This window comes from Camelus dromedarius, chromosome 2 (genome assembly GCF_036321535.1).
Source record: "Camelus dromedarius isolate mCamDro1 chromosome 2, mCamDro1.pat, whole genome shotgun sequence".
Lineage (NCBI taxonomy): Eukaryota > Metazoa > Chordata > Mammalia > Artiodactyla > Camelidae > Camelus > Camelus dromedarius.
Window position 1 is genome coordinate 65,322,204 of NC_087437.1, and position 26,729 is coordinate 65,348,932.

At 34.2% G+C, this 26,729-nt stretch overlaps 1 protein-coding gene across 1 annotated transcript in view; it reads left to right on the top strand.

The window, feature by feature from the left end:
* Positions 1–26,729, top strand: part of POLQ (DNA polymerase theta) — a 92,436-nt gene that overhangs the window by 51,357 nt on the left and 14,350 nt on the right. The window contains exons 18-26 of the mRNA XM_031454979.2: positions 3,566–3,762; positions 4,960–5,200; positions 7,051–7,244; positions 10,972–11,109; positions 12,329–12,503; positions 14,953–15,079; positions 15,683–15,804; positions 19,651–19,835; positions 22,109–22,220. Of these exons, the coding sequence (XP_031310839.2) occupies positions 3,566–3,762; positions 4,960–5,200; positions 7,051–7,244; positions 10,972–11,109; positions 12,329–12,503; positions 14,953–15,079; positions 15,683–15,804; positions 19,651–19,835; positions 22,109–22,220 (1,491 nt within the window). The remainder of the gene's footprint in view (positions 1–3,565; positions 3,763–4,959; positions 5,201–7,050; positions 7,245–10,971; positions 11,110–12,328; positions 12,504–14,952; positions 15,080–15,682; positions 15,805–19,650; positions 19,836–22,108; positions 22,221–26,729) is intronic.

Genomic DNA, 26,729 nt, shown 5'->3' on the forward strand with positions numbered 1-26,729 from the left:
TTCTTGCCTCCTTTGTTGAAGATTAATTAATTAATTAAAGTGTATAGGTTTATTTTTGGGGTCTCTATTCTGTTCGATTGATCCATATGTCTTTTTGGGCCAATATCTTGCTATTTTAATTACTGTAGTTCTGCAGTATTATTTGGAGTCTGGAGGGTTATTCCTCCAGCTTCATTTGTTTTTTTTCAGTATTGCTTTGGTGATTCTGGGTCTTTTATGATTCCATATACATTTTAGGATTATTCTAGTTCTGTGAGAAATGTTATGGGTAATTTGATAGGGATCACATTAAATCTGTAGATTACCTTGGGCAGTATGGCCGTTTTAACAATATTGATTCTTCCAATCCTAGAGCATGGGATAGCTTTCTATTTTTTAAAGTCATCTTTAATTTCCTTAATCAGTGTTTTGTAGTTCTCCATATATAAGTCTTTCACCTCCTTGATCAGATTTATTCCTAAGTATTTTATTGTTTTGGATGTAATTTTAAAAGGGATTGTTTCTTTACTTTCTTTTCCTGTTATTTCATTGTTAGTGTAAAGAAATGCAGCTGATTTCTGTATGTTAATCTTGAATCCTGCTACCTTGCCAAATTCTTTATCAGCTCTAGTAGTTTTGTGTGGAACTTTTAGGGTTTTCTATATATATATATTATCATGTCATCCACACATAGTGACAGTTTTACCTCTTCTCTTCCAATTTGGATCCCTTTTATTTATTTTTCTTGCCTGATTGCTGTGGCTAGGACTTCCAAGACTCTATTGAATAGAAGTGGTGAGAGTAGGCATCCTTGTCTTGTTCCAGATTTTAGTGGGAAGGCTTTCAGTTTTTCACCATTGAGTATTATGCTGGCTGTTATAAACAGCTTTTATTATGTTGAGATATGTTCCCTCTGTACCCACTTTTGTAAGAGTTTTTAATCATAAATGGGTGTTGAATTTTATCAATTGCTTTTTCTGCATCTATTGAGATGATTATATGATTTTTGTTCTTTCTTTTGTTGATGTGGTATATCACACTGATTGATTTGCATATGTTGAACCATCCTTGTGTCCCTGGATGAATCCAGCTTGATCATGGTGTATGATCTTTTTTATGTGTTGGATTTTGTTTGCTAATATTTTGTTGAGGATTTTGGCATCTATGTTCATCAATGATATTGGCCTGTAATTTTCTTTTTTTGGTAGTGTCTTTGTCTGGTTTTGGTATCAGGGAGATGGTGGCTTCACAGAATGAGTTTGGCAGTATTCCCTCCTTTTCAATCTTCTGAAAGAGTTAGAGAATGATAAGTATGAGTTCTTTATATGTTTGGTAGAATTCCCAAGGAAGCCATCTGGTCCAGGACTTTTGTTTGTAGGGAGGTTTTTTAATTGCTGATTCTATTTCATTTCTAGCGATCAGTTTCTTCAAGTGGTCTATTTCTTCTCGATTCAGTTTTGATGCTCTGTATGTTTCCAGAAACTTGTCCATTTCTTTTAGGGTGTCCAGTTTGTTTCCATATAGTTGTTAGTAGTATTTTCTTTTTTTTGTATTTTTGTAGTAATGGTTGTAATTTCTCCATTTTTCTTTCTTATTTTGTTTATTTGTGTTCTTTCTCTTTTCTTGGTGAGCCTGGCCAGAGGTTTGTCAATTTTGTTTACTCTTTTAAAAAGCAAGCTCTTGGTTTGATTGATTTTTTCTATTGTTTTTAATCTCTGTTTTGTTTATTTCCTTCCTGATCTTTATTATTTCCTTCCTTCTGCTGGCTTTAGGTTTTGTTTGCTCTTCTTTTTCTAACTCTTTTAGGTGATAGGTTAAGTTATTTACTTGTGATTGTTCCTGTTTTTGAGGAAGGTCTTTATCACTATGAACTTCCCTCTTAGGACTTCTTTTCCTATAGATTTTGTATGGTTGTATTTTCATTGTCTTTTGTCTCAAGGTATTTTTAAATTTCTTTTTTGATTTCATTGTTGACCTATTGGTTTTTTTAGTAGCATGTTGTTTAGTCTCCACGCAGTCATTTTTTTTCTCATTTTTTGGTTTTTTTTTCCTTCCCTCCTGAGATTGATTTCTAGTTTCATGCCATTGTGGTCAAAAGATGCTTGGGATAGTTTCTATCCTCTTAAATTTTTTGAGGCTTCTTTTGTGTCTGAGTATGTTGTCTATCCTAGAGAGTGTTCTGTGTGCACTTGAAAAGAACGTATATTCTGTTTTTTGGAATGTAATATCCTAAAAATATCAGCTAAGTCTAGCTGTTCTGTTATGTCATTTAGTATCTCTGTTGCCTTATTGATTTTCTGTCTGGAAGATCTATCCAATGATGTTAGTGTGGTGTTAAAATCTCCTATTATTATGTTCCTATCAATTTCTCCCTTTATTTCTGTTAGTATTTGTTTTGTATATTTAGGTGCTCCTATATAGGGTGCATATATGATAACAAGTGTAATATCCTCTTGTATTGCTCTTTTTATCAGTATATACTGTCCTTCTTTATCTTTATGGCCTTTGTTTTAAAGTCTATTTTGCCTGAGTATTGCTACTCCCACTTTCTTGTCATTTCCATTTGCATGAAATATCTTTTCCATCCTCTCGCTTTCAGTCTATGTGTTCTCTTCACCCTGAAGTGGGTGTCTTGTAGGCAGCTTATTGTAGGCTCTTGTATTACCACCCAATCTGCTGCTCTATATCTTTTGATTGGAGCCATTTAGTCCATTGACTTTTACAGCAATTATTGTGAAACGATGTCTTAAGAAGTACCACTACCACCTCTCCCACCTTTACTCCCTGTTGCTTGTCAGATGAGGCTATTAATACTATGTTTTCTTCCTGAGGGAAGTACAGCTTTAAGGACTCCCTGGCCACCTTGAGGATTTACTTTTGAAGATTGGATCATAGCAGTTTCTTTCCAGACATTTTTCCTCCTATTGACTGCGTCTGGAAGTCATTTGGAGGCAGTGATAAGTAGACATCTACAGTAACTGAATCACACAGCCTTTGGAGAAATCTTTGGAATTAAAAGGATATGATCTAGGGAAATACCTTGTGATCTGATTATGGTTGTTGGATACCTAGCTGATTGTTGGTTTTAGACAGGAGCAAAATTAACAAGGAAACATTTTTTTAAATGCCATATAATGCCTGTTCCTGAGTTAAGCATGAAATATTATCAGTTGTTTTGTGGGAAAATATGTTAGAGTGAGTAGTTCCTTGAACTACTACTTCTTTTATTTTAGATATATCATTACACATTCATACTAAATCTCCTTTAAAAAGGAGTTTCTTTAAAATTCATTTCAGTATAACTTTTCTGTCTTTTAATTCTACATTCTGAGAAATATAAATTTAGGAATCTTGATATTTAGAACTTTCTCCCTCCTAACTAAATAGAGCATTATAAATCACCTAGCCCAAACCATAATTTTTAGATTACAAAATAGTTCATCTTTATAGGCAACATGACCTGGATAAGGTCATGCTGAACTAAATCCTGAGGCTTCTGAGTCTTTTTGGTCTTGACAGTAGAGATTGCTGCTTCAAATGATGTATATACTTTTTGCCTTTAGGGTTTTTTTTTTTTTTTTTTTAGAAATTAGTGCCAGTTTGTCTGCACCTTCTCTGGATCCAAGCCTGACTGTGAAAGACAGAATGTGGCACCTTCAATCTTGCTTTCGAAAGGAGTCTGATAAAGAACGTTCTGTTATCATTTATGACTTCATCCAGAGCTATAAAATTCTTCTTCTGTCTTGTGGCATCTCCCTGGAACAGAGTTACGAAGATCCTAAGGTCCTCTGAATTATTTAAAAATTTTTTACATTCTTAAAAAATATATTTTTTTAATGTTTAGGGTTAATTTTTAAATGACTTGGTATATATTTAGCTCCAAAAATGCAGCTTTAAGTATTTTAGTCACTCCTTTTTCAGTAATCTCACCCACCCAGAAGAGAGTATTATACACCAAATGCCTCTGTATAGCTAAAAACTGAGATATCACAAAATCTAAGTACTAAAGTTTACATCTTTCCTCAGATATTTAAAAGATACTCATTTTGATCATAAGTTCTAAATTTCCTATCTTACAGTAAATTAGAAATGAAAGAACTGTCAGATTTAGATATATGATAGCAGGGTATTTCAAATACCCATGAGGTTAGAGGTGGAAAATAGTTAAAGTGTATAGGTATAAGAGATCAAAAAGGATAGTAGTTAGAGGCTATTTAGCATAGGGACAAAAACTCTTACTATCCCCTAAGAACTTTTCTATATAATAGCAAAGTATGATACACTCTTCATAATGATGACTCTGAGTTATTAAGGAAAAGGTGATGTGTGTTATTGTAATAAGCAATTAACAGTACAATGTGCTTTCAGAAGACATTTATTTACAGTATCATAGCCCTCAAAGGGATATCATTTTTTCCTTCCATTGGTACTAGATACATGAGATGTGTGGAATACTAATTTTGAGTTTAGATATGATACTAATTGATTGTTATAATCAATATAATCAATAATAGGGTGATTTTTAGCTTCTTAGCTTCTTTTGCTCTTTTGGCAAAGATTTTCAAAGGCAGCATTGAAAGAATTAAACCTAAAACTATATGGGCCCATCTTTATTAAGGTAGTAGATAAGCCAAAATCAGCCTTAGTGGAGAAGAGTCCAGCTGCATTTTTAGAAACATAATTTTTGTTAGTTGAGAGGCACCTGGGTTTCAGGCCTACTTCTGAAGTAGATTAGCAGGAACATTGGAGTAATGGAAACATATAAATTTTCCTTCTTTGAAGGCCATTGCTCTTATTGGTATCAAAAATGAGTCCTGTTACAATTATCTTTTCCTTCTACTCTTCTGGAAAGACCACTGAAAAAGTATTAAGTGAAAATGAGAGATTAGAAATGAGCTTTCTTTTTTGCCTTTTTAATTTAAGGGTGCAGAAATGTCTTTTTGAAAAATCAAGAGAATTTCTGATTGTTATCCCATTCAGGTGGCGTGCTGGTTACTAGATCCAGATTCCAAGGAACCAACTCTTCACAGCATAATTTCCCGTTTTCTTCCTCATGAGCTTCCACTCCTGGAAGAGATAGAGACTGGCCAAGGAACTCAAAGCCTGGGGCTAAATGTCAGCACTGAGCATTCTGGGCGATACAGAGCATCTGTAGAGTCCATCCTTATCTTCAACTCTATGAATCAACTCAGTTCTTTGTTGAAGAAGGAAAACCTTCAAGGTAAAAACACAGTTCCGAACATTTTTATGATGTTATAGACTGGGGATAGTTATGTATTTAGCCATTCTTTATCATAGGTGGATAATTTATGATTTTTATGCAAACCCTATCTTTTGATTTTCTAATGCGGGGATCAACAAAGTTCTTTCTGTGAATGATGGTGAATATTTTTCTTTTTGCAGTCCAGACAGTCTCAACCACCAATATTCGGCTCTGCCTGTTTCTATTCATCTTGTTTGATTTTGTAAATAATTTGCTCATAATTGTGCATAGTCGTGCTCTGTTCTGAGTAATGATACCATATCTGTAATTCTTAGGGCTCTAAATCTGTCTTTTGTTGTTTCTGCTGCGTCCTATTCTTATGTCTTTTCTGTCTTGTATTTTTCATACTCTTTTTAAGTTCATACAAGGTTTGATCATTGGAGCCCTACAGGCCTTACTTGGGGGCAGCCTTCCTCTAGAAGCCTCTTTACTCTGGCTTTTGCTAGTTATTAAACTACAGTGCATCCAAGGGCTACATTAGCTTTTCTTGAGAGTTTTGGTTCAGGAGTGTGAGAATCAGCTTCTCCTCCTATTGCTATTTCAAAGATCTGTTATCCCCTCAACCTTTTTGCAGTAGGACTCCATTCCCATTGCAACCCTGTTCCTTCCTGCTCTCTGTGGATCCAGGCTGGCTCACTGTCACTCTGATTTTGTGTTGCTCTGACTACTCTTATTCTGACCCTAGTTCTGCGTTTCTCTGGTCCCACATCCCATGAATTTCTGCTCTGGTTCTAGGCTTCGAAAGCCAGGCTGTGACTGCTCAGTATCTTCTGACTATTAGAGGCCAGTAGCTCTCACTTGTTTGTTTGCTTTAGATGGTAGTTACATGTGTCCTTTGAGATTTCTCCCACTAATTGAGACCAGCAGTACCTCAAAGAATGTGTGTATGTGGAGCTGGGAAGGGCAGGTCAGGGTTGCACAGAGTCCTAGTAGTAGTCCTAGTAATCATAGTACTGGAAGCGGAAATCTTTGTTATGGATTTTTTCTTAATGATTTAGGATTCCCACAGTGTGTTCTATGGACACTTACTTTTCAGGTTGTTAATAAATATATATAATAAAGAGTTTTATGGTCCAATGATTTTGGATTTTTGGTTAAAACAAAGTTAAATATTTGTTCAGTTTTATTCAGAGCCTGTAGTATATTAATAGGCATCAGAAATATCTAAAGATAATATATAATTGCTGAAATTCATAGGATACAGTGTCTCTCAAACCCACCCTTTTATAGAGCATTTTTGAGACTAATAATTCGAATAAACATACTGGGAAAACTGATTTAGAATGACTGTTCTTTTGAGAAATGTGAACCGATAGAAGAATACTGATTCTTACTTCAGGAATCTTACTCTTTACTCTTTGCTGAGAACATTGGGAAATATAAAACCTTCATATTTGGCTTTGTGCAAGCCTGCATACAGTGGGACCAGGAATACTGGAAATGATTTTGGGGAATTAACCTTTTGTAGTCAGCTTAGCAAGATTGGCTACCTTGTTCTTGCTAAGAGTAGAAGCAGAAACATTTTGGGAGAAATGCAGTCTGTTATGATCCAGACTATTCATAAGATTGCCCATTTTACTCTCTGCATAGACACGGATAGTAGTCCAGTGCTTAAGTGGAAAAGATGAAAGTACTTTAATGCCCTTCATTGATGGTTTGAGAGTTCTGTGCAGGAGACTGGATCTTGAAGGATAGCTTAGTAGCATCTCTGATTTTCCTGGAAAAATTCTATCTATGTTTAGGTTAATGATGCTGATCTAGTCACTTAGGTGATGAATTAACATTTTTGCTTTCTTTTTTTTCCCCAGATGTTTTCTGTAAAGTGGAAATGCCCTCCCAGTACTGCTTGGCCTTGCTAGAACTAAATGGAATTGGCTTTAGTACTGCAGAATGTGAAAGTCAGAAACACATAATGCAAGCCAAACTGGATGCAATTGAGACTCAGGCCTATCAACTAGCTGGCCATAGTTTTTCCTTCACCAGTTCAGATGACATCGCTGAGGTTGTATAATGGAAGTAGGGAATTGAGAAAAGTCTTTTTTTTTTTTTTTTTTTTTTTAAAAAACAGTGGTACTGGGATTTAACTCAGGACCTCATGCATGCTGAGCATGCATTCTACACTAAACTAATACCCACCCCCTAGAAAAGTCATTTTTAGAGTTAAAAATGATTTGCGTGTGTGTGTGTGTGTGTGTGTGTGTGTGTGTATTTCCTAAATGTGTTTAACTTAAACACTAAAGATCAGTAAAACAAAACAGTTAACCAGAATACTTTGAAGACAGAGTATTCTAACATCTCCTTTGTAAGTTTATACCTTTATTTATGAATAGGGAAGTAATAAAGAAGGCTTCTAGAATGTATGCTTCATAAGGAGATTTGCCTGGAACAGGAGAGGCACTCAGTAAACATTTGTTGTATGAACAAGAGCCGTCGTGGTAGTTGTATAACAATGTAGATGTTTCTCCATGAAGTTAGTCATTTCATGAACTCTCACTCATTCCTCATCGCAAGATCTTTTTTTAGAATACAAAATTAGGTATTTTTTTAGATATTAGTAAAAAAAAGATTTTTGTGTCTGTTTTCTTTTAAAAACTTAATATTTTTATTGCCTTACATGAATTTTGACATAGTTTGCTCTTGTTTTTAGTTTTAAAGGTTGATGTTCTGTTTGCTTCTCTCCCCATACTCCATAAAGGGTGGTTGCATTGTTTTAGAGGAGTTACAGATTCAGGGTGGGTGCTTACACTTGATAGCTTTGAAGTTCTGTTTTCTAGATGTGATTGAATATTATAGCATATTGTTAAATATTACAGACTTTAAAATCAGACTTCTTGGGTTTGCATGCTTCCTCCTGTATTTATTAACTAACTCCATGACTTTAGGCCACTACATCAACTCTTTATATCTCAATTTCTTCATCAGTAAAATACACCGTGTTAGAAATACCTCATGGAGTTGTGAGGAATGAACAATACATATAAAACACTTAGAAAAGTGCCTCATAGTAAGGGCTCAGTAAATATTATATAAAGGGCATAAAATGTCTCTCTTTTAAGCCACAGAGTTAAATGTTTGTTTTTTTTTTAAATGAAGAACTTTGTGGTATACTTTCTCCTAATGACATGGTATATTTGTATTGAATTTAGTGGTGTTTGGGGAGTGAAGTGAAGTGAATTTTAAATATTTTAAAATATTTTCTTTTGATTTCTTTAGTCCAGAAGTCCCTAAGCCAGTGCTTAGCTGGCTGCACATAAAATTACATGGGAAACTTATCAAAAATAATAGAATCTCTGGATTTCAGCACAAGTAGACATAGGGCAAAGGCAGGAATGAGTACCTGTGTAATTCAGATGGGTGCTAAGGCATGTGAGCCTTAGGTCTAGGCTATGGTCCAGCCTAGAATAAAAGTCCTTTGATATTATTGGCTTGTTCTTAGGTTTTCATGTTAAAATGGAAGTTATACTAAAAGTAATCTAACAGTTTCATACAGCGACTGCTTTATCCTTGGTAATTTTAAGTTGAATCTTTGAACTGGGCAAGATGTTCTTAATCATCTAGAGCTGCACTATTCAGTAAAGGAGCCACTAGCCACTTGCAGCTATTTAAGTTAAATTAACTAAAATTAAATAAAATACATCAGTTAAATTTCCTAACCACATTTCAAGATGTCAACTAGCCACACGTGGCTAGTGGCTACTATACTGGACAATACAAATATAGAACAGTTTTATTCTTGCGGAAAGTTCTTTTGGATAGCACTGGTCTAGAGGAGGTATCAGCAAACTGACTTGAGGGCCAGATCTGACCTGTCACTTGTTTTTGTAAATAAAGTTTTATTGGAACACAGCTACAGCTGTTCATGTACTTATTGCCTGTGGCTGTTTTCATTCTATAATGGCACAGTTGAAAAGGTGTGACAGGCAGTAAAACCTGCAAAGCTAAAAATATTTATGATCTGACCCTTTATAGAAAAAAAGTTTGCTGACCCTTGGTATAGAGGGACGCACAGGTTAGTGGGAAGAAAAAGGGCTTTAGAGTTAGAAGATTCTGGGTTCTAATTCTTAATTCTACTACTTTCTGGGCATACAACTTTGAGCAAGTTTCTCCAACTGTCCAAACTTTGACGGTTTATCATAGAGTTGTTATAAGGATTACATGGTAAAGCACCTAGCATAATGGCAAGCACATAGTAAGTGCTCAATAAATATTAGTGTCTCTTGCTCCCAACTAGTTCAACCCCCTCATTCACAGATGTGTTAATTGAGACCTGGAGAGGTAGCTTATATTTTTATTTATGTGAAGTTTTTATTATTAATTCTGAATGATTCACCAAAAATGGAAGTTTAAGATAAAGAACTTTTAAATATGTGACTCGAGATCTTTAAATTGTCTTAATCATGCTAGGTCTTCCTTCCTGGGGTTATTGATTTATTGTTACTTTATTAATGTCTTATTTTTCCTATTCAGTTATTTTTTTCTCTCTTCTGTGCTGTCATTCATTCATGAACTCTTTGATATCTCATTAGAGTTGCCTAATAAAATACAGGACACTCAGTTACATTTGAATTTCAGATAAACAATGGAAATATTTTAGTGTAAGTATGCCTCATGCAATTTAAATTTGACTGGGCATCCTATAATTTTATTTGCTAACTATAACTCCAATCCCTATACATGCATATATTCATATCTATATAACACAATCTTTGGACAAATTACTTATTCACATCCATAGTAAGACTCACTACTTTTCATGCCTGAGACCCCAGTTATTCCCACTACTTAAAAGTAGAACCAGATCTTTGTTTCTATCATTACTACTGTTGTAGGGAAACACAGGTATATCTTTACTTCTACCCCCGTCCCATCTTGTAGAAAAAATTCTTTTCCAAAGGGTTTCAATTTTTAGAACTATTACAGGGAAAATAATCCAAGGTTCATTAAAGCTTACTCAAAGTATGGAAAGGAATGAGTAGAGATAGTAGACAGCGTTCTGAGTTGCCTAAGTTGCAACCCCTCTAATATGAACTAGCGAGTTTTTGGTATACATGGGATCTTCCCTCTGCCCCAGACCCTGGATCCCTGTTCCATGTAAGCCTTGTTTCTTCAGTGGATGCTTACTGAACCTTCTCCAGCTTTTAGTATTGCTACATTAGATCAGCCACCTTCTCCTGACTTTGTGCCCAGGGACTCTCAGAGTCCAGTCTTGTGGTAATGGAATTAGATGACTCTTTGGGCCCCTTCCTACCTTAATGTTCTCTGATTTTTATGATCACACAATAGCCATGAAGGCGCCCATGCTGATCCTATGGGGCTTAAATGATTGAGCAGCCACATTGGTTACCACATCAAGGGGGTATTTAGGTGAGCTTAAAATCCTCAGAGCAACCTAAAGTCTCAATGCCAATAGCATTGCCAGTAGCTTATTTGTCAGTTGTTCAGCACAAAGTATACATTCTTGTGTTCTTGACTGTTTAAAGGCCTGGTGTTAATATTAATGTGATACTGACTAAATCTGATATTGACTAAATACGGACAGCCTACTTGACATACAAGATTTCATTGCCATTATTTATTAAATGTGGTAATTTTAGATTGTCAAAAAAAATTCTTCCAACCCATATTGAACAGTATAGGGTTTTTTTTTTTCAAATAACTTTTTAAAATGTTTTCTGAATGATAATACTTGTGATTTGTTTCTTGACTCAAGAGGCATTAATTTCTTACAGGTTTTGTTTTTGGAATTGAAGTTGCCACCAAGTGGAGAGAGAAAAAACCAAGGTAGCAAGAAAACTTTGGGTTCTACCAGAAGAGGGATTGACAATGGACACAAGCAAAGGCTGGGAAAACAGTTCAGCACTAGTAAGGTGCTCTTTGGGGCAGTCACAGGGCAGAATCTGAACTACTTTTGGCATTTTGGTGAATTGAAAGAATGATGATGAAATCAAGATCCAACATAGCTCACCATTTGAACTTACCCAGATAAAAACAAATTGGTTTGTGGTTCAGCTGCCCACAAAAACTGTGGAGACATTCCAGCATGGAAAATCTGGATCATAATCTGAGTTAGCAGTTGTTTCCTTCCTATCATTAAGACAGTACAAAGGTTTGTAAATTCAGACCTATAGACATTACTTAATTATTGACATCCACTACTCTTGGGCTTCTAGTATAATATAATTTGTGTAGTTACATGAATGTGAACAAAGATATGGAAGAATTTTTTTTTAAGTCAATACAAATAAAATTTTGTTTTTTTCAGTTCCAGAGCAAAATAGTAAATTTTCCATGAATTTGTTTTAAGAATCTAATCTGTTAATTTCAAAGTAAAATTGCTAATCACAGTCCATGGAAACTGTATTCATGTGACATAGGAGAAAAAGGGCTTAATTTTACATTTCTACTGAATGAATTATTAATGGAAAATAAGGGTAGAAAGTACAGCCATGGAGAGAGCTGTCCAAGTTGCCATTCTGTAGAATTTTGATCATAATATTATTAACTATGACTTGCCTGCCTTGGGAAAGTTTCCACAGCTTCATCCTGTAGCAAAATGTTTTATTTGATGGTGGTAGCCTTCATACCTCACAAGTCTTAATTCCTTAATGGTTCACTGAAAGTCAATAGCATGGAAAATTCAAAGTTTTAAAAATAAATGTCTTCTGGTTTCCTTGATACAGAAACCATGAAAGTATTAGAGCAAAAAAGAAGAAAAAAATAAGGGCTGGGAAACTTCCCATCACATGAACAATGGAGGAGAAAAATAAAAGAAGAAATGATGTAAACTCTTGTGTAGGGTGTGGAGGAGCAGCTACTTCGCTAAGTTGACATCTCATTGATTTTCTAAAAAGATAGCTCTAAATTGATATCATTCAACATTAACATGTTTACATTTTATAATATGTAGTTATTATAAGTTTATCATTATGGTGATTTCCAAAAAACCCAAATAGTAACTTTGAGTTGCAGATACAGGAGTTAATCACATTAAATTTTGAGACTATGTTATTTACTTAAAAGAGATTCTGGTTTGCTATGAAATTTGGATAAGAATCTGATCTTACTTTAGTATATTTTTTTTGGCAGGATGTTTTAAATAAATTAAAGGCAATACATCCTTTACCAGGCTTGATATTAGAGTGGAGAAGAATCACTAATGCTATTACCAAAGTAGTCTTTCCCCTGCAGCGGGAAAAGCGTCTGAATCCTTTTCTTGGAATGGAAAGAATCTATCCTGTATCACAGTCACACACTGCTACAGGTAATGAGAAATCTTAAATATGGATGATATCCAATTGTGCAGAAAAAACTTCATAAGTAGTATTTGCTTGTAATGACCAAGGAATTCAAGTGTTGATCATTGGGTTCCATGAAGTCCTATAAACATTTATAAAACACATACTACATCCAAAGTATAGGTGGATGGATGTTGCCTAGATACAGAGATGAAATGTAGTGGGATATAGTTCCTGCTTTCAAGTACCGTATGGAGCAACTTGGATGTTTGAGATTGAATGAGAGTATACCTAGGAATTAAATATTTATTTGAGTCAGTGATCTTACCTAATTTCATTCCCAACCCCTCTCCTAAATCTCTTAAGATTCTCCCCAAGTTGAATATAAGTAGGCCTGTGGGGGCATATGTATAATAAGGGAGTGTCTTATTTTACTCAATCAGAAAAGAAAGCTATAGAGTACTTTGGGTGTCTCATGGTCCTCTTGGGATAAGTGTGCATGTAGTCTCGTGAAGAAAAAAAGCATGCTTTCTCTAGGTAGTGCAAAGCTCTAAATATTTGCCAAATGCAATGTGCAGTTAGAAGAAAGGGCAGTATTAACTCCTTCATAGGGGAGGCATTTTAGTTTGGTGGTATCGAATGTGGACTTTGATATTAGAGTTTTACAAGGTTTGCATCCTGGTGCTGTGAATCTTCAGACAAGGTACTTAACCTCTCAGTGCCTAAGTTTCCTCATGTATAAAACAAGATAATAATAGTCCTACCTCACTGGGTCATCTCGAGGATTAAATAGATTAATACTTGTAAAGTGTTTAGAATAATGTATGGTACATTATCAGTTGTTGCTGCTATTGAGGATGGGGGCACCATGAGGAGCTGCTTTTCTATCTGCTTGCTTAGTCTCTATTGTAAACAATTTTCCCTTCTTCCCTATTGAGTTAACCACTTGGTGCTTCTTGCCAATTTCTTGCCTTGTTGATATTTGTTTCATTTTGGAACATATGCTAATACTGTAAACTTATTTAAAATAAATCCTTGTTGGTGAAAAAAAGAATCAACCTAGAGCTCTCAAAGCTCTTACACATTTATTTGTTTCTTATAAAGTAGAAAGTCATCAGTTCTTTTTTGTTTTCCTGATTGGTTTTCATCATACTATACCTGCATTTAAAGAATATTTTAAAAATACAAACTTACCTAAGCATAGTAAAGCCATTTCATTATTAGAATTTGTCTCTGTGAAGCTACATTCATATTCTTTATTTTTAACATCTAATTAGTTTCCCAATGGTACCTCCTTAATCCAAACAATAGACCTGAATATTAAATATTATTATAGAAAAGAAGACAGTGTGTTCAGGCACAAAGAGACTTGGATTCTTACTTCTGCTACTTGTTAGCTTTGTAAAATTGAACAGGCCATTTAATGCTATAAGTATATTAGTATCTACCATTAATTGAGCACTAATTTTTGCTAAAATTTAAATAACGAAGACATAGTTTTCAGGAGTTTATTCAGAAAAACTATCAGAGGTTCTTAAAATGTCCGATTCATCAAAAGAAGGTGAAATTATATACACTAGCTAGTGGAGAGCCTGTTACAATGAAGAGTATCATAAAACAGGATTCTGTGTCTTTATATATGTACTATAAAAATTGCAGTAAAGAGTCAGTTACCCAGACTTTTTGAACACTGCTTATGTATTTTAGAAAAATTCATCCAATAAGTAAATAAGTAAAATGTAAAATATTGGGGGGAAAATAAAGACCATAAGCATTAAAATAAATAGCTTTCTGTTTCCTAGAAAATTCATTAGCCACCTGATTCTGGTTTCTAGCCATGTGAGTACTATCATTGATTTTCTTGATGAGTGACGATGAGGAGGAGGAAAACTGGCCAGGTGATATCCAGAAGGTGATGTTCCAGTCACTGTCTCTCACTGCTACTCCATCTGCTGCGTTAGCTAACTCCTCTGGCCTCACTGGTCTCTCTTCAGCACTCAGTTGCTCTTCTGCTTCAGATCCTCCTCTCTCTATCTTGTACATTTCTGGCTTTTAAAGGCTCTGACAGTCATTTCTTCTAGGATCCATTTGATTTGTCTTTATTCACTAGTATAGCGGTTAGCATTTTATAGTGCTAACTTCTTGGCACTCATTTTAGCATAGAAACAGTACAATTTATCACATTACTTATTATCATGGGATTGTTTTCTGTAGAGCTAGGTAAATATGAAACATAGTAGTTTAGCTTATTCATATACTTACTTACAGTGGGATTGGTCTTGTACTTACTTTATTATTGTTAGACACATGAACATAATGAAAATATTTCATTTAAATTTAAATTTATTTCAGTTTAACAATAATAGAGCATGCATTTTTAGGATAATTTAGAAATGGTATTACTGTTAAAATAAATGTCAGATTTCCCTTATCCTGTCCCCCCTATTTTTCTGTCTTTATTCTGCTTGCTTTTAGGACGAATAACCTTTATAGAACCAAATATTCAGAATGTACCAAGAGATTTTGAGATCAGAATGCCAACACTAGTAGAGGAAAGCCCACCTTCCCAAGCCCTAGGCAAAGGCCTGCTTCCTACAAGCAGGTAGGCTCTATTTCTCTTCATTTGTGTTTATATACTTCCGGGAGTATGAGTGGCTCAAAAAATAGCCTGTTGGACAAAATAATGGAATTTGTTTAATTTTCTGTTCCAGGCATACACATTTCTTTTCTGGGAACTACCCATTTCAAATCCTGAGTTTGTCTATAAAGAAGCTAGTTGATGGTAAAAAGCTGAAAACCCGGCCACTAATTAAATCAATCAGCATAGAATTCTTGTTTCACTCGACACTCAAATACTAAAGGGAAAAGTTTACAGTGTCTGGAACATCCCTGTTCCTTCCATCCCCATATGCTCACAAAAGGAAAAAAACACAGATCATTTATATTAGGTATGGTTAATGAGATTTGTTGAGTTGAGTGAAGCAGTTTGTGGGAAAGGTTATTACAGAAATATCTTCCTTCCTGTTTCATTGAATGTTTGCTGAAAGAGGTCTAGTATCTTCTTTAAGCTTCAAAGTGAATTTCAAATAATAAGCTTTTTAAATTTCTTAGATGGAAATACTGACTTTACTAAAAAGAAAATCAGACCATTTTCATATATTTGAGACTACTTCATGTCCAGCTAATGATTTTGTTTGCACAGCAGAGGAGGAAAAAAGAAGGGCTGTGGTCTGAACAGCAGGCATCAGGCACAGATGGGGGAGAGAGCCTCAGACAGAGGAATGCCTTTTTCAGTTAGCATGAGACATGCTTTTGTGCCTTTCCCAGGTAAGATTTTTGAGTTTCTTATTGCTGTGGGAATGGTTTTCAAAGCAGTGATAAAGCCTGAATTATGAATAAGACTCAGAAGAATGCATTGGTTCCTACATCTTTCCTCTCTTTAGTGGAGCCTGTTTTTTCCCCCGTTGCCAGGACAGTCAGTCAGCATTGTCTTCGTGATCTGCTCTATGGGAAACTTTTGTGCTGTTTGCTCAGCAACCTGCTGAAATCATGTTATCCTAGGTCATTTACAATGTGTTTAGTTAACTATCTAAAGTAAGTTTAGATTTAAGTCTACTGTCTTGTCATTTGTATTTTGTTCTATCTGTTCATTGTTCTTTTTTAAAATTTTTAAGTGACTATTTTTATTGTTTTATTTCCTCTCGCCTTATTAACTATATATCTTAGATATTTTTAGAGTTTACAGTATGCATCACACCACAGTGTAGCTTCAAATAATTTTATACCACTTTATCCATAATGTAAAGAGTTCTTTTTCAATTTCCCTTTTCTTGTAATAGATTTTCCTGTAACTATTATTAAAAAACTTTGCTATGTAGGTATTGGTTTTGCTTTAAACAGTTATTACCTTTCAAAGAAATCAAGAAACAAAAAAGTGTCTTTTCTTTATGTCTATCTTTTTTTTACCCTTTGACACTCTTTGTTCGTTGGAGTAGACTCAGGTCTCCGTTTACTGTCATTTTTCTTCACCCTGAGTACGTTAAGTCTTTTTTGTAGCACAATTCTACTAGTGATGATTTCTCTCAGCATTTCCATGTCTCTTATTTTATTTATTTTATCCTTTCTTTTGTAAAATATTTTTATTTGACATATATTAATGGTTTTACAGTCTTTCTCTTTTAGCGCTTTAGATATGTATTTCCATTAGCTTATGGTTTGTATTATTTCTGATGAGAAGTACACCACTATTTTCTTGCTATTCCTCTAAGCATAATATATCTTTTCCCTAGATGCTTTATAAATTTTTTTCTTTTAATTTGTTATTCAGTTTTAGCAATTTGATTTGCTTGTGAGTCTCTGGGTGGTTTTTCTTGCTTTACTTCTTAGGTTTTTGAATATGCTGAATTTCCTGAGTTTGCTTAGGTTTTTTTTATTTTTTCCCCTTAATCTATGTGCTTATATGTTTCATTAAATTTGGAACATTTTCAGCCATTATTTCTTGTAGTATTTTTGATCCCTGTCTCTTTTTTCCTAGTCCTCCAATTACATATATGTAATACCACTTTATACTGTCCCACAGATCACTGAAACTTTTTTTTCTTTTTTATTCCCCTCTCCATTTTTTTTTTTTTAAATTCTGTGCTACAGTGGATATATTCCATTGACTGTTTTAATGTGATCTTTAATTCTACAGTGTCTAGTTGCCTGTTACATCCTTCTGGTGAATTTTACACTTCAGGTATTGTATTTTCAGTTTTAGAACTTTCATTTAATTTTTTGTATAGTTCCATTACTTAATTGCAATTCACTATTTGTTCCGTAGTTCCTATGTTCCATGTTCCTCGTTTCTATATTTCCTTAAATTCCTTAACATATTAAAATGCCATAATCTCTATAATATCTGGGTCATTTTTCTAATGATTGAATTTTCTCCCAGTCACAGTTACATTTTCCTGGTTCTTCATACGTCTAGTATTTTTTTTTTTTAATTGTATGCTGGACATTGTAGTTAGTACATTGTTGACTCTTTGGATTTTGTAATCTTCAGATAGTCTTTTCTTCTGGAAGGCAGCTAATTTGCTTTCACATCAGCTTGACCATTTTGAGACTTTTAAAGCTTTGTTAGCAAAAGTTTAGAGTAGCTTTTACTCTACTGCTAGGTTAACCATTATTAGATGTAACTCTGTGGGCGGGTCTCTACTTTGCTCAAGTTGTCTAACAAGGTCTCTCTATCTCAGTCTGGTCAGAGCTTGAACATCTTTCAGCATTCAGGAGAATGTTGTTCAAGTAATTGTTCAGCTGACAGCTGAACTTTGGTAATAGTTATTTCTTTAGTGTTCATTCTTTGCCTGATTCCCTGAACTTTCTCCCTGCAGTTTAGTGTTTGATCAGACATCCAGAGGGATTACTGTGCATATTTCTGGTGATCCGTTTATGCACAGTTCCTTTCTCCAAATTTCACAAATTCCAGCTGCCTCAGTAGGCCCAGTTTGCTTTCTCTGTTTCCTCAACTCAGAGACCACATGCTTTGTTTCATCTCTCTTTCCTTACACTGCCTCCATTCAAAAGTGCCTCCATTCAGAAACATGAGGCAGTTGCATGGTACCCACTATCTCCCCTCTCCCTTCTCCTTCCCCTTTCTCAAGGATTGTAGTCCTACGTTGCCAATTGTCCACTCACCATCTGAAAAGAGTTATTTCATATATTTTGTCCAGTTTTATTTTGTTTATGGCAGGAAGGCCATAAAAATTGTGGTCATTTGCTTTAAATCAGTATTTATATATTTTTGAATTGGTTATTCATTTACATAGTTCAGAAATCAAAATATATAAAAGGAATATATTGAGAAACTTTGCTTCCTTCTATGTCCTAGCTACTCTATTATTTATAACTCTTAATTACCTATTTGAGTTTCTTATATTTCCTTCCAGTATTTCTTCATGCAGATATAAGCAAATATGAATACATACTATTTTTTCCCCTAGTTTTAAAAAAGTGTAAGCATTCCACAGGCACTGTTGTTTGCTTTGCTTTTTAAAATATTTTTATATGGAAGATTTGTGATTATCAATAAAGAGATTGAACATAAACCAGTGTAATCTGTGTGCAGGTAATCTTTGTAGCAAACTGTGGGCTTGTTTATTGAGTCACAGATTAAAAACCTGTTTAATTCTGATAGAGATTATCAAATTGCCATCTAATGGGCACAGTTACCACTTACTTTGCAGTAACAAAATATGGATGTTTTTCTACAATCTTGACCCAGAATGTGCTGTCCAACCTCTGGAATTTTGCAGGATAAGTAGAAAAAAACAGTTTCTTACTATAGATTTAATTTGCATTTCTTTTATTGTGAATGAAGTTAAGCATTATTTAATGTTGTTAAGGCTCTTTTGTTTTTATTATTTCTGTGAACTGCCTGTTTATATTTTGTTCTTGGTTTGTAGCACCTCTTTTCTATAATATGTTGAATTCTTTGTGATATCAGTTGCAAATATTTTTCCTTTTTCTTTTACCCTGCTTTTACTTTATTTATTTTATTTTGTTTTTGCCATGCATATCCAATCATTTCTAGCCCATAGATAAATTATTTGAATCCTCTTAATAACCATTCTTCACATATAGAGCACTTGATTTTTTGTTTTGTTGAACAACTTTATTTTCAAAGCAGAGCACGCATTTCTCTCCAGCCCCCTTAAAATGTGCACATATTAGAAACCAGTTTCTCCATTCATTCATTCATGTATTCATTCTTTCATTCATTCATTCAACAACCGTTTGTTAAGGGCCTATTATGTGCCAGAAACTGTGCAGGGTTTTCTATAGAATGCAAAAGATTAAGTCTCCTACCCCTAATGACTACTTGGGAGAAGCATGAAAGAACCATTTTAGATTATGTGTCAGTGCTTTGGGAACACTGAGGAAAGCACTACCGCAGTGGTTAAGGGGCAGAGGTCAAGGGTGACTTTACATACATTTACATACTCGACAGCTAAGCAAAAAAACTTCGCATGTTGTAGAATTGAATTGAATCATATTAAGAGCAAGGTTTTTGGCTTTTGGCTACATTATTTCATGGTTCTGTGTTTGAACTAAATTTCTGTTATCCTGCTCAGTGTCATAAAACTTGGGGGTATTTTTGTGCCAAATTTTCTAAAATTATTTCTATTTCAGGTGGTTTAATATTAGCTGCTGATTACTCTCAACTTGAGCTGAGGATCTTGGCTCATTTATCCCATGATCATCGTCTCATTCAAGTACTAAACACTGGAGCTGATGTCTTCAGGAGTATTGCAGCTGACTGGAAGATGACTGAGCCAGAATCTGTTGGGGATGATCTGAGGCAACAAGCAAAGCAGGTGATCTTAGTGAACATGCCTAACATAAATGAGGAGAATTTTAATGATTCAAAAAAAATTTTTTTTAAACTGTCTCAATCATTTGCAGTTGAAAAGTGATTTCTCCATCTTTGGGTCTTTCACAATATTCATCTGAGCCTATCTCATGGTATTAATTATATTCTTTGTAGAGCCAGTAGAAAGAATCAGACTTAGTCTGGGGCTACTTAGTTTCAGGAAAGCCATTTACATTAGTGATAGATATTGTGGTGGTGGTGGTAGATGTTATTTGTGTGTGTGTGTGTGTGTGTGTGTGTGTATTTTTAAATTCTCTTTCTAGCCTGTAAGCACCCTTATGCTTATCTTTCTATATTCACACAGCATTAAGCCACAGTGCTTTTTATAGAATGGTGCTCTCTAATATTTGTTGAAAAATAAATGTTGCTGAACTATGGATTATAATTAATAACTAATAGTTTTTTAGTTTTTTGAGGCCATTGGTTAGCTCAGCTGCCCATGAAACTTCATATTGCTGTTGGACTTTTCAAATGGGTCCATATTAATTCCTATTCCTGGATGACTATCAGGCACAGGGACAATCAGAGTCCACAGTTACACCATTTCCTCCAGAATTAACACTAATACTTCCTTACCAAATGACCTGTGAGAAATATGATGCCATTTTCAAGAGAGCAGGGTTGTTGGCTGAAGTAAAGGCACACCACTTCCACCTCCAAGATCCTGCTTTGCTAGTTTTACATTTACACTTCTAGCTACTCGTAACTATAATTCTTGATTGGCTCGGTAAGGATGAAACACTTCTCTCACCATTGGTTGCTTAACACCAACACTTGTTCCTCCTATTATTTAGAAAGCCAGCTTTGTCCTATTGAATCTTCTCAGGGGTCATGCATTTAGCAAGCATCAAACCCTAGGTTAATTAGATCATATTCCAATATTTAATACTCATAATAAATTTGTGAAATAGATATTATTATTATCCCCATTCTATATAGGAAGAAACCAAGGCACAGAAAGTTAGTAGTTTGCTTAAGGTCATAGAGCTCTAAATAGTGGAGCCAGTGTAAGTTCAGAATGCCAGAACGTAGACATTCTGACTCCATAATCTAAACATTTATACATAGATGATAGCTTTTTCTATTTAATAAGTTATTGCATGATTTAATATTGTTTATGCTTTTTTTTCCTTTTTTTCCCCTGAATTACCATGTGCTGACCGTCTAATCTAGATCTCTGTTGCTGAGATCTCAGACAGCACTAAGTAATATCTGAGTTAAAAAAAAAAAATACAGAAAGACCAAAAAAGAAAACTGGAGAGGGAAAAAATCCATCTCAATGTAACTTAAAAAAAAAAGTATTTTGAAAGTATTTTGGAATTCTGATAATCATTTTTTGCAAGTTATCTTTTAAAATTTTATTTACCAATGTTTATATAGAGCTTACCTTATGTCATGCAGTTTCCTGAACATATATATAATAACTCATCTAATCCTAACAATGTCATGATGTAGTTATTACTATCCTCACTTTATGGTTGAAAAAAATCAAGATATAAGGTAGCCTTCGTAAGATAATACCTCTTGTAAATGGTGGAACTAGGATTTGAACCCAGGCAATAATTATTATTAAATCAGAGTTTCTTTATTGACTGATTTAAACCATTTTCCTTCACTACTTCCAAAACTTTCTCAAGAGTTTGTATTTAACCCAAATAAATTCTGTTATTGTGGGATTTCAGGTGGCTGTAAGATGAAGAGGATATTTATTTCCAGTGAAGTCCCCCCCATTATGAAGTCATGTAGTCTACTCTTTCTGCTTTTTTAGTCCTATCGAAAGGTGAGGAGAGGGATGTTCATAATACTTCTCTTTCCTGACTTCTAGGCAGTAGTTTCTGACTCCTTTAAGCAATAGTTAATGAGGTATTAGGAGTAGAAAGCTGTTCTGAAGATTGCTGGATAAATGCTAGCGAGAAATAAATTTTTCCTTTTAAATCATTAGGGTTATTTTCTTAACTCACATACACTCACATGCATTCGTATTCTGCCCTTTCTTCTTTTCCTCCCCCGACCTCAAAAAGAATTGCTAAAAGGCAGAAAAAGATGTTCACTGGATATCCGCTTCTATGGATCTTACCCATGAAAAGCAAATCTAATCATTTCTTTGACTCACTGTGAAAAGTTTACCAAATTTCAATCCTAATAAACTTTTTATGTTTGCATTTTATGTAGTTATGACCTTTAACTTACATACTGAGTGTGATGAGTCCCTTTCAGATTTGCTATGGAATCATATATGGAATGGGAGCTAAGTCTCTGGGAGAGCAGATGGGTATTAAAGAAAATGATGCTGCTTGCTACATCGACTCCTTCAAAACCAGATACACTGGTAAGGAAGCCTTGAGTGTTATTTATCTTCTAGATACTATTCGTCTTAACTCTCTTTCCATATTATATTAATTTTTGTTAAAAAATAAAAATAGGATTTTCTATTAACATTTCCAACAGAAGTTTTCATCAAGCATTGTAAATTAAATAATATTAATTGAATAATTAATTAAAATAACCTTACTTATTATTATTATTTACAAAGATGTGCTTTTTTCATAAAAGGAGGGACAGAAATGGAATAGTAAAATGCAGTTAATGTATGTGCTACTATGTCATTGTGAATATCTCAAAATATAGGACTTGTCCTGTGCTTTGGGTTTATATAGCTTTAGCCTGAAACAATAAACTGTTGATTAAATGTACCAGAAACTGTGAGAGAACAATTATTATAGAGCAATTTGAATAACAATAAAATTCACGATTTTTAGGTGTATAGTTCTATGAATTTTGATAAGTGCACACATTCATATGATCTACACTACAACCGATAGGGAAACATCACCCCATCACCTTAAAATGTTCTTTTTTGCCTCCTTTGTAATCAACCCTGTCTCCAGTCCCCAAAAAGAAAAACTTTTACTCACACATGACATGATCTTATGCATAGAAAACCATGTGAATTCTGTAAAAACAACTACTAGAACAAATAACTAATTTAGCACAAGTTCCCACCATACAAGATCAGTTTGTAAAACTCAGTTGTACTTTTACATACTAGCAATAAACAATTCATGAATGAAGTAATAATAAAACCCTTACAATAACATCAAAAAGCATGAAATACTTGGAGTAAACTTAACAGTATGTGCAAGACTTTACTGAAAACCCCAAAGCAATTCTGAGAGAAACTGAAGAATACATAAGTAAATGTGAAATTTACCATGTTAATTTATTAGAAGGCACAATATTGTTAATGATGACAGTTCTCTGTAAATTGTTCTATAGATTCAATGCATTTTCAATCAAAATATCATTAGACTTTTGTGTCAAATTTGACAAGCTGTTTCTAAATTTATATGGAAATTCAGAGGCCTTGGAATAACTAGAATAATTTTGGTGGGAAAAATACAATGCTGAGTATTTACAATCCTTAGTTTCAAAACTTATTTTAAAACTACAATAATCAGGATAGGCATAAGAGTGTATATAGAGAACAATGAAACACAACAGAGCATCCAGAAATAGACCTATACATATATGATGAATTGATTTTCAACAAAGTTGCTGTGGTAATTCAGTGAAGGAAAGATGGTCTTGTCAGCAGTTGGTGCTAGAGCAACTGGATACCAGTATGGGGAGAAGAACCAAAAACCTTCTACTTTTATCTCACTCTATATTAAAAAAATTAACTTGATATGAAGAGTAAACCTAAAAGTAAAAGCTAGAACTAGAAACCTTCCAGGATAAAAGGGAGAGGAGCTTTGTAACATAGAGGCAGCAATAGTTTCCTAGGTGATAATAACACCGAATTAACTATAAAAGATAAATATTGATAAAGGACACTATTAAGAAAGTATAAAGGCAAGCCACAGACTTGAGAGAAAACATTTACAGTCCCTATTGTCTAACAAAGGACTTGAGTCCAGGATCTATATATTTAAAAAAAAAACCCCAAACAAACTTACAACTCAAAGTGAAGAAGCAAACAGTTCAATAAAATTAAGTTCAAAAGATTTGAATAGACACTTCATAAAAGAAGATACATGAATAACTATCTCAAGTATTATCATCATTAGTCCTCAGGAAAAGCAAATTAAAAGATACCATTAAAAAACACTAGAATGCTAAAAACATTGTATCTATTTTACATTACTGGTTGGGCTGTAAAATGGTACAACCACTTTGAAAAACAGTATGGCTCTTTCATATAAAGTTAAACATACACCTAACCTTATGATTCTGTAATTTACTCTTGGATTTTTACCCAAGAAAAATGAAAACATATGTCCAAAGGAAGACTTGCATGTGAATGTTGTAGCAGTTTTATTCATAACAGCCAAAGACTTGGAATGTTAAACAACAAAAAATCAAGTGAATAAATGTTAAAAAGTTTTTTCCCAGTTTTATTGAGGTATAATTGACACATAGCACTTTATAAATTTAAGGTGTACAGCACAATATATCACGGAATGTTTACTGCAATAGATTTAGTGAACATCCATCATCTCATATTGATAGACATTAAAGAAATGGAAAAAAATATTTTTCTTTGTGATTTTTTCCTCTTAGGATTTATTCTCTTAACAATTTTCATATATAACATAAAACAGTGTTAATTGGCTTTATCATGTTGTGCATTACATTCCTAGAATTTATTTATCTTATAACTGAAAGTTAGTAGCTTTTGACCATCTTCATCTAATTCCCACTCCTCCCACTCCCTGCCTCTGTTAGCTACAAATCTGATCTCTTTTTCTATGAGTTTGTTTTTGAAGTGTAATTGACTTACAAACTGTGTTAGTTCTTGGTGCACAACATAGTGCTTCAGTACTTCTATACATTTCAAAATGATCACCATGATAACTAGTTGTCATCTGTTAACCATAAAAGATAACACATAGTTATTGACTATATTCCTCATGCTGTACATTTCATATTTGTGACTCATGTATTTTGTAACAAAGTTTGTTCCTTTTTCTTTAAAAATAGACTATTTTTTTAGTGCAGTTTCAGGTTTACAGCAGAATTGAGCAGAAAATACAGAGTTCCCACATAGCCCTCCCCACCCACACATATATACTCCCCTACCCTCAACATCCCTCATCATTGTGGCATATTTGGTACAATCGATGAACCAACATGGGCACATTATTATCAACCAAAGTCCATAGTTTACATTAGGGTTCACTCTTGATGTACATTCTATGGGCTTTGACAAATGCATAATGATATGTAACCATCACTATAATATCATACAGAATAATTTTATTGCCCTAAAAATCCCTTGTGCTCCATCTATTCATCCCTCCCTCCCTCTCCCCAAACCTGTAGAAACCATGATCTTTCTTTTGTTTCCGTAGCTTTGCCTTTTCCAGAATGTCATTTGGTTGGAATCTTTTCAGACTGGCTTCTTTCATTTAGTAATATGTCTTTTAAGTTTCTTCCATGTCTTTCATGGCTTGATAACTCTTTTTTTCTTTTCACAGCACATATATTTTAAAATTTACATATATGTAGTGTTCATTGTTTGTAAGAATGTTTAGAGCTTTAGCTTTTTAAACTTACATAGTTATCAAAGGAATAAAGCCAACCACAAAATAAAAATTAATTCAAAAAGATACATACACCTTGCTATTAACAGCAACATTATTTGTCATTGCCAAGATATGGAAGCATCCTAAGTGCACATCAGTAGTTGAGTAGATAATGGAGATGCAGCATACGAATATGTAATGGAATACAACTCATAAGAAAGAAGGATACTTTGCCATTTGCGGCCCTTTACTTTTTCTTTGACTTCAAAAACCAGAACTTTATAACCAGCATAAACATTTCCATTACATCAAGAACAACAAAATACCTAGAAATAAACTTAACCAAGGAGGTTACCTATACTCCGAAAGCCAAAGTGACACAAAGAAATGGAAAGATTTCTTGTGCTCTTGGATTGGAAGAATCAACAATATCAAAATGGTCACACTACCCAAAGCAATCCACATATCCAGTGCAACCCCTAGCAAAATAGTCAAGACATTCCTCACAGAACGAGAAAAAACAATTCCAAAATTTATAAGGAACCACAAAAGACCCTGAACAGCCAAAGCAATCTTTTGTATGTCTTTTTTTCCCCCTCTTTCTTCTTTTTGTTCTCTTCTCTTATGGTTTGATGACTAGAGAAGATCCTTTAACATTTGTTGCAAAGCTGGTTTGGTGGTACTGAAATCTTTTAGCTTTTGTTTATCTGTGAAGCTTTTAGTTTCTCCATCAAGTCTAAATGAGAGCCTTGCTGGATAGAGTATTCTTTGTTGTAAGTTTTCCCCGTTCATCACTTTAAGTATATCGTGCCACTCCCTTCTGGCCTGTAGAGTTTCTGCTGAAAAATCAGCTGATAACATTATGGGAGTTCTCTTGTGTGTTATTTGTTGCTTTTCTCTTCCTAATTTTAATATTTTCTCCTTAACCTTAATTTTTGTCAATTTGATGACTGTGCTTTGATGTGCTCCTCTTTGGGTTGATCCTGTGTGGTATTCTCTATGCTTCCTGGACTTGGGTGACTGTTTCCTTTCCCAAGCTGGGGAAGTTTTCAGTGATTATCTTGCCAAAAATTTTCTCAGGTCCTTTCTCTCTCTCTTCTCTTTCTGGGACCCCTATAATGCAAATATTAGAGCACTTCATGTTGTCCCAGAGTTCTCTTAAACTATCCTGATTCCTTTTCATTATTTTTTCTGTTTTCTGTTCTAAAGTAGTGATTTCCACTAATCTGTCTTCTAGCTCACTGATCCGTTCTTCTGCCTTGTTTAGTCTATTCTTGGTTCCTTCTAGTGTGTTTTTCATTTCAGTGATTTTG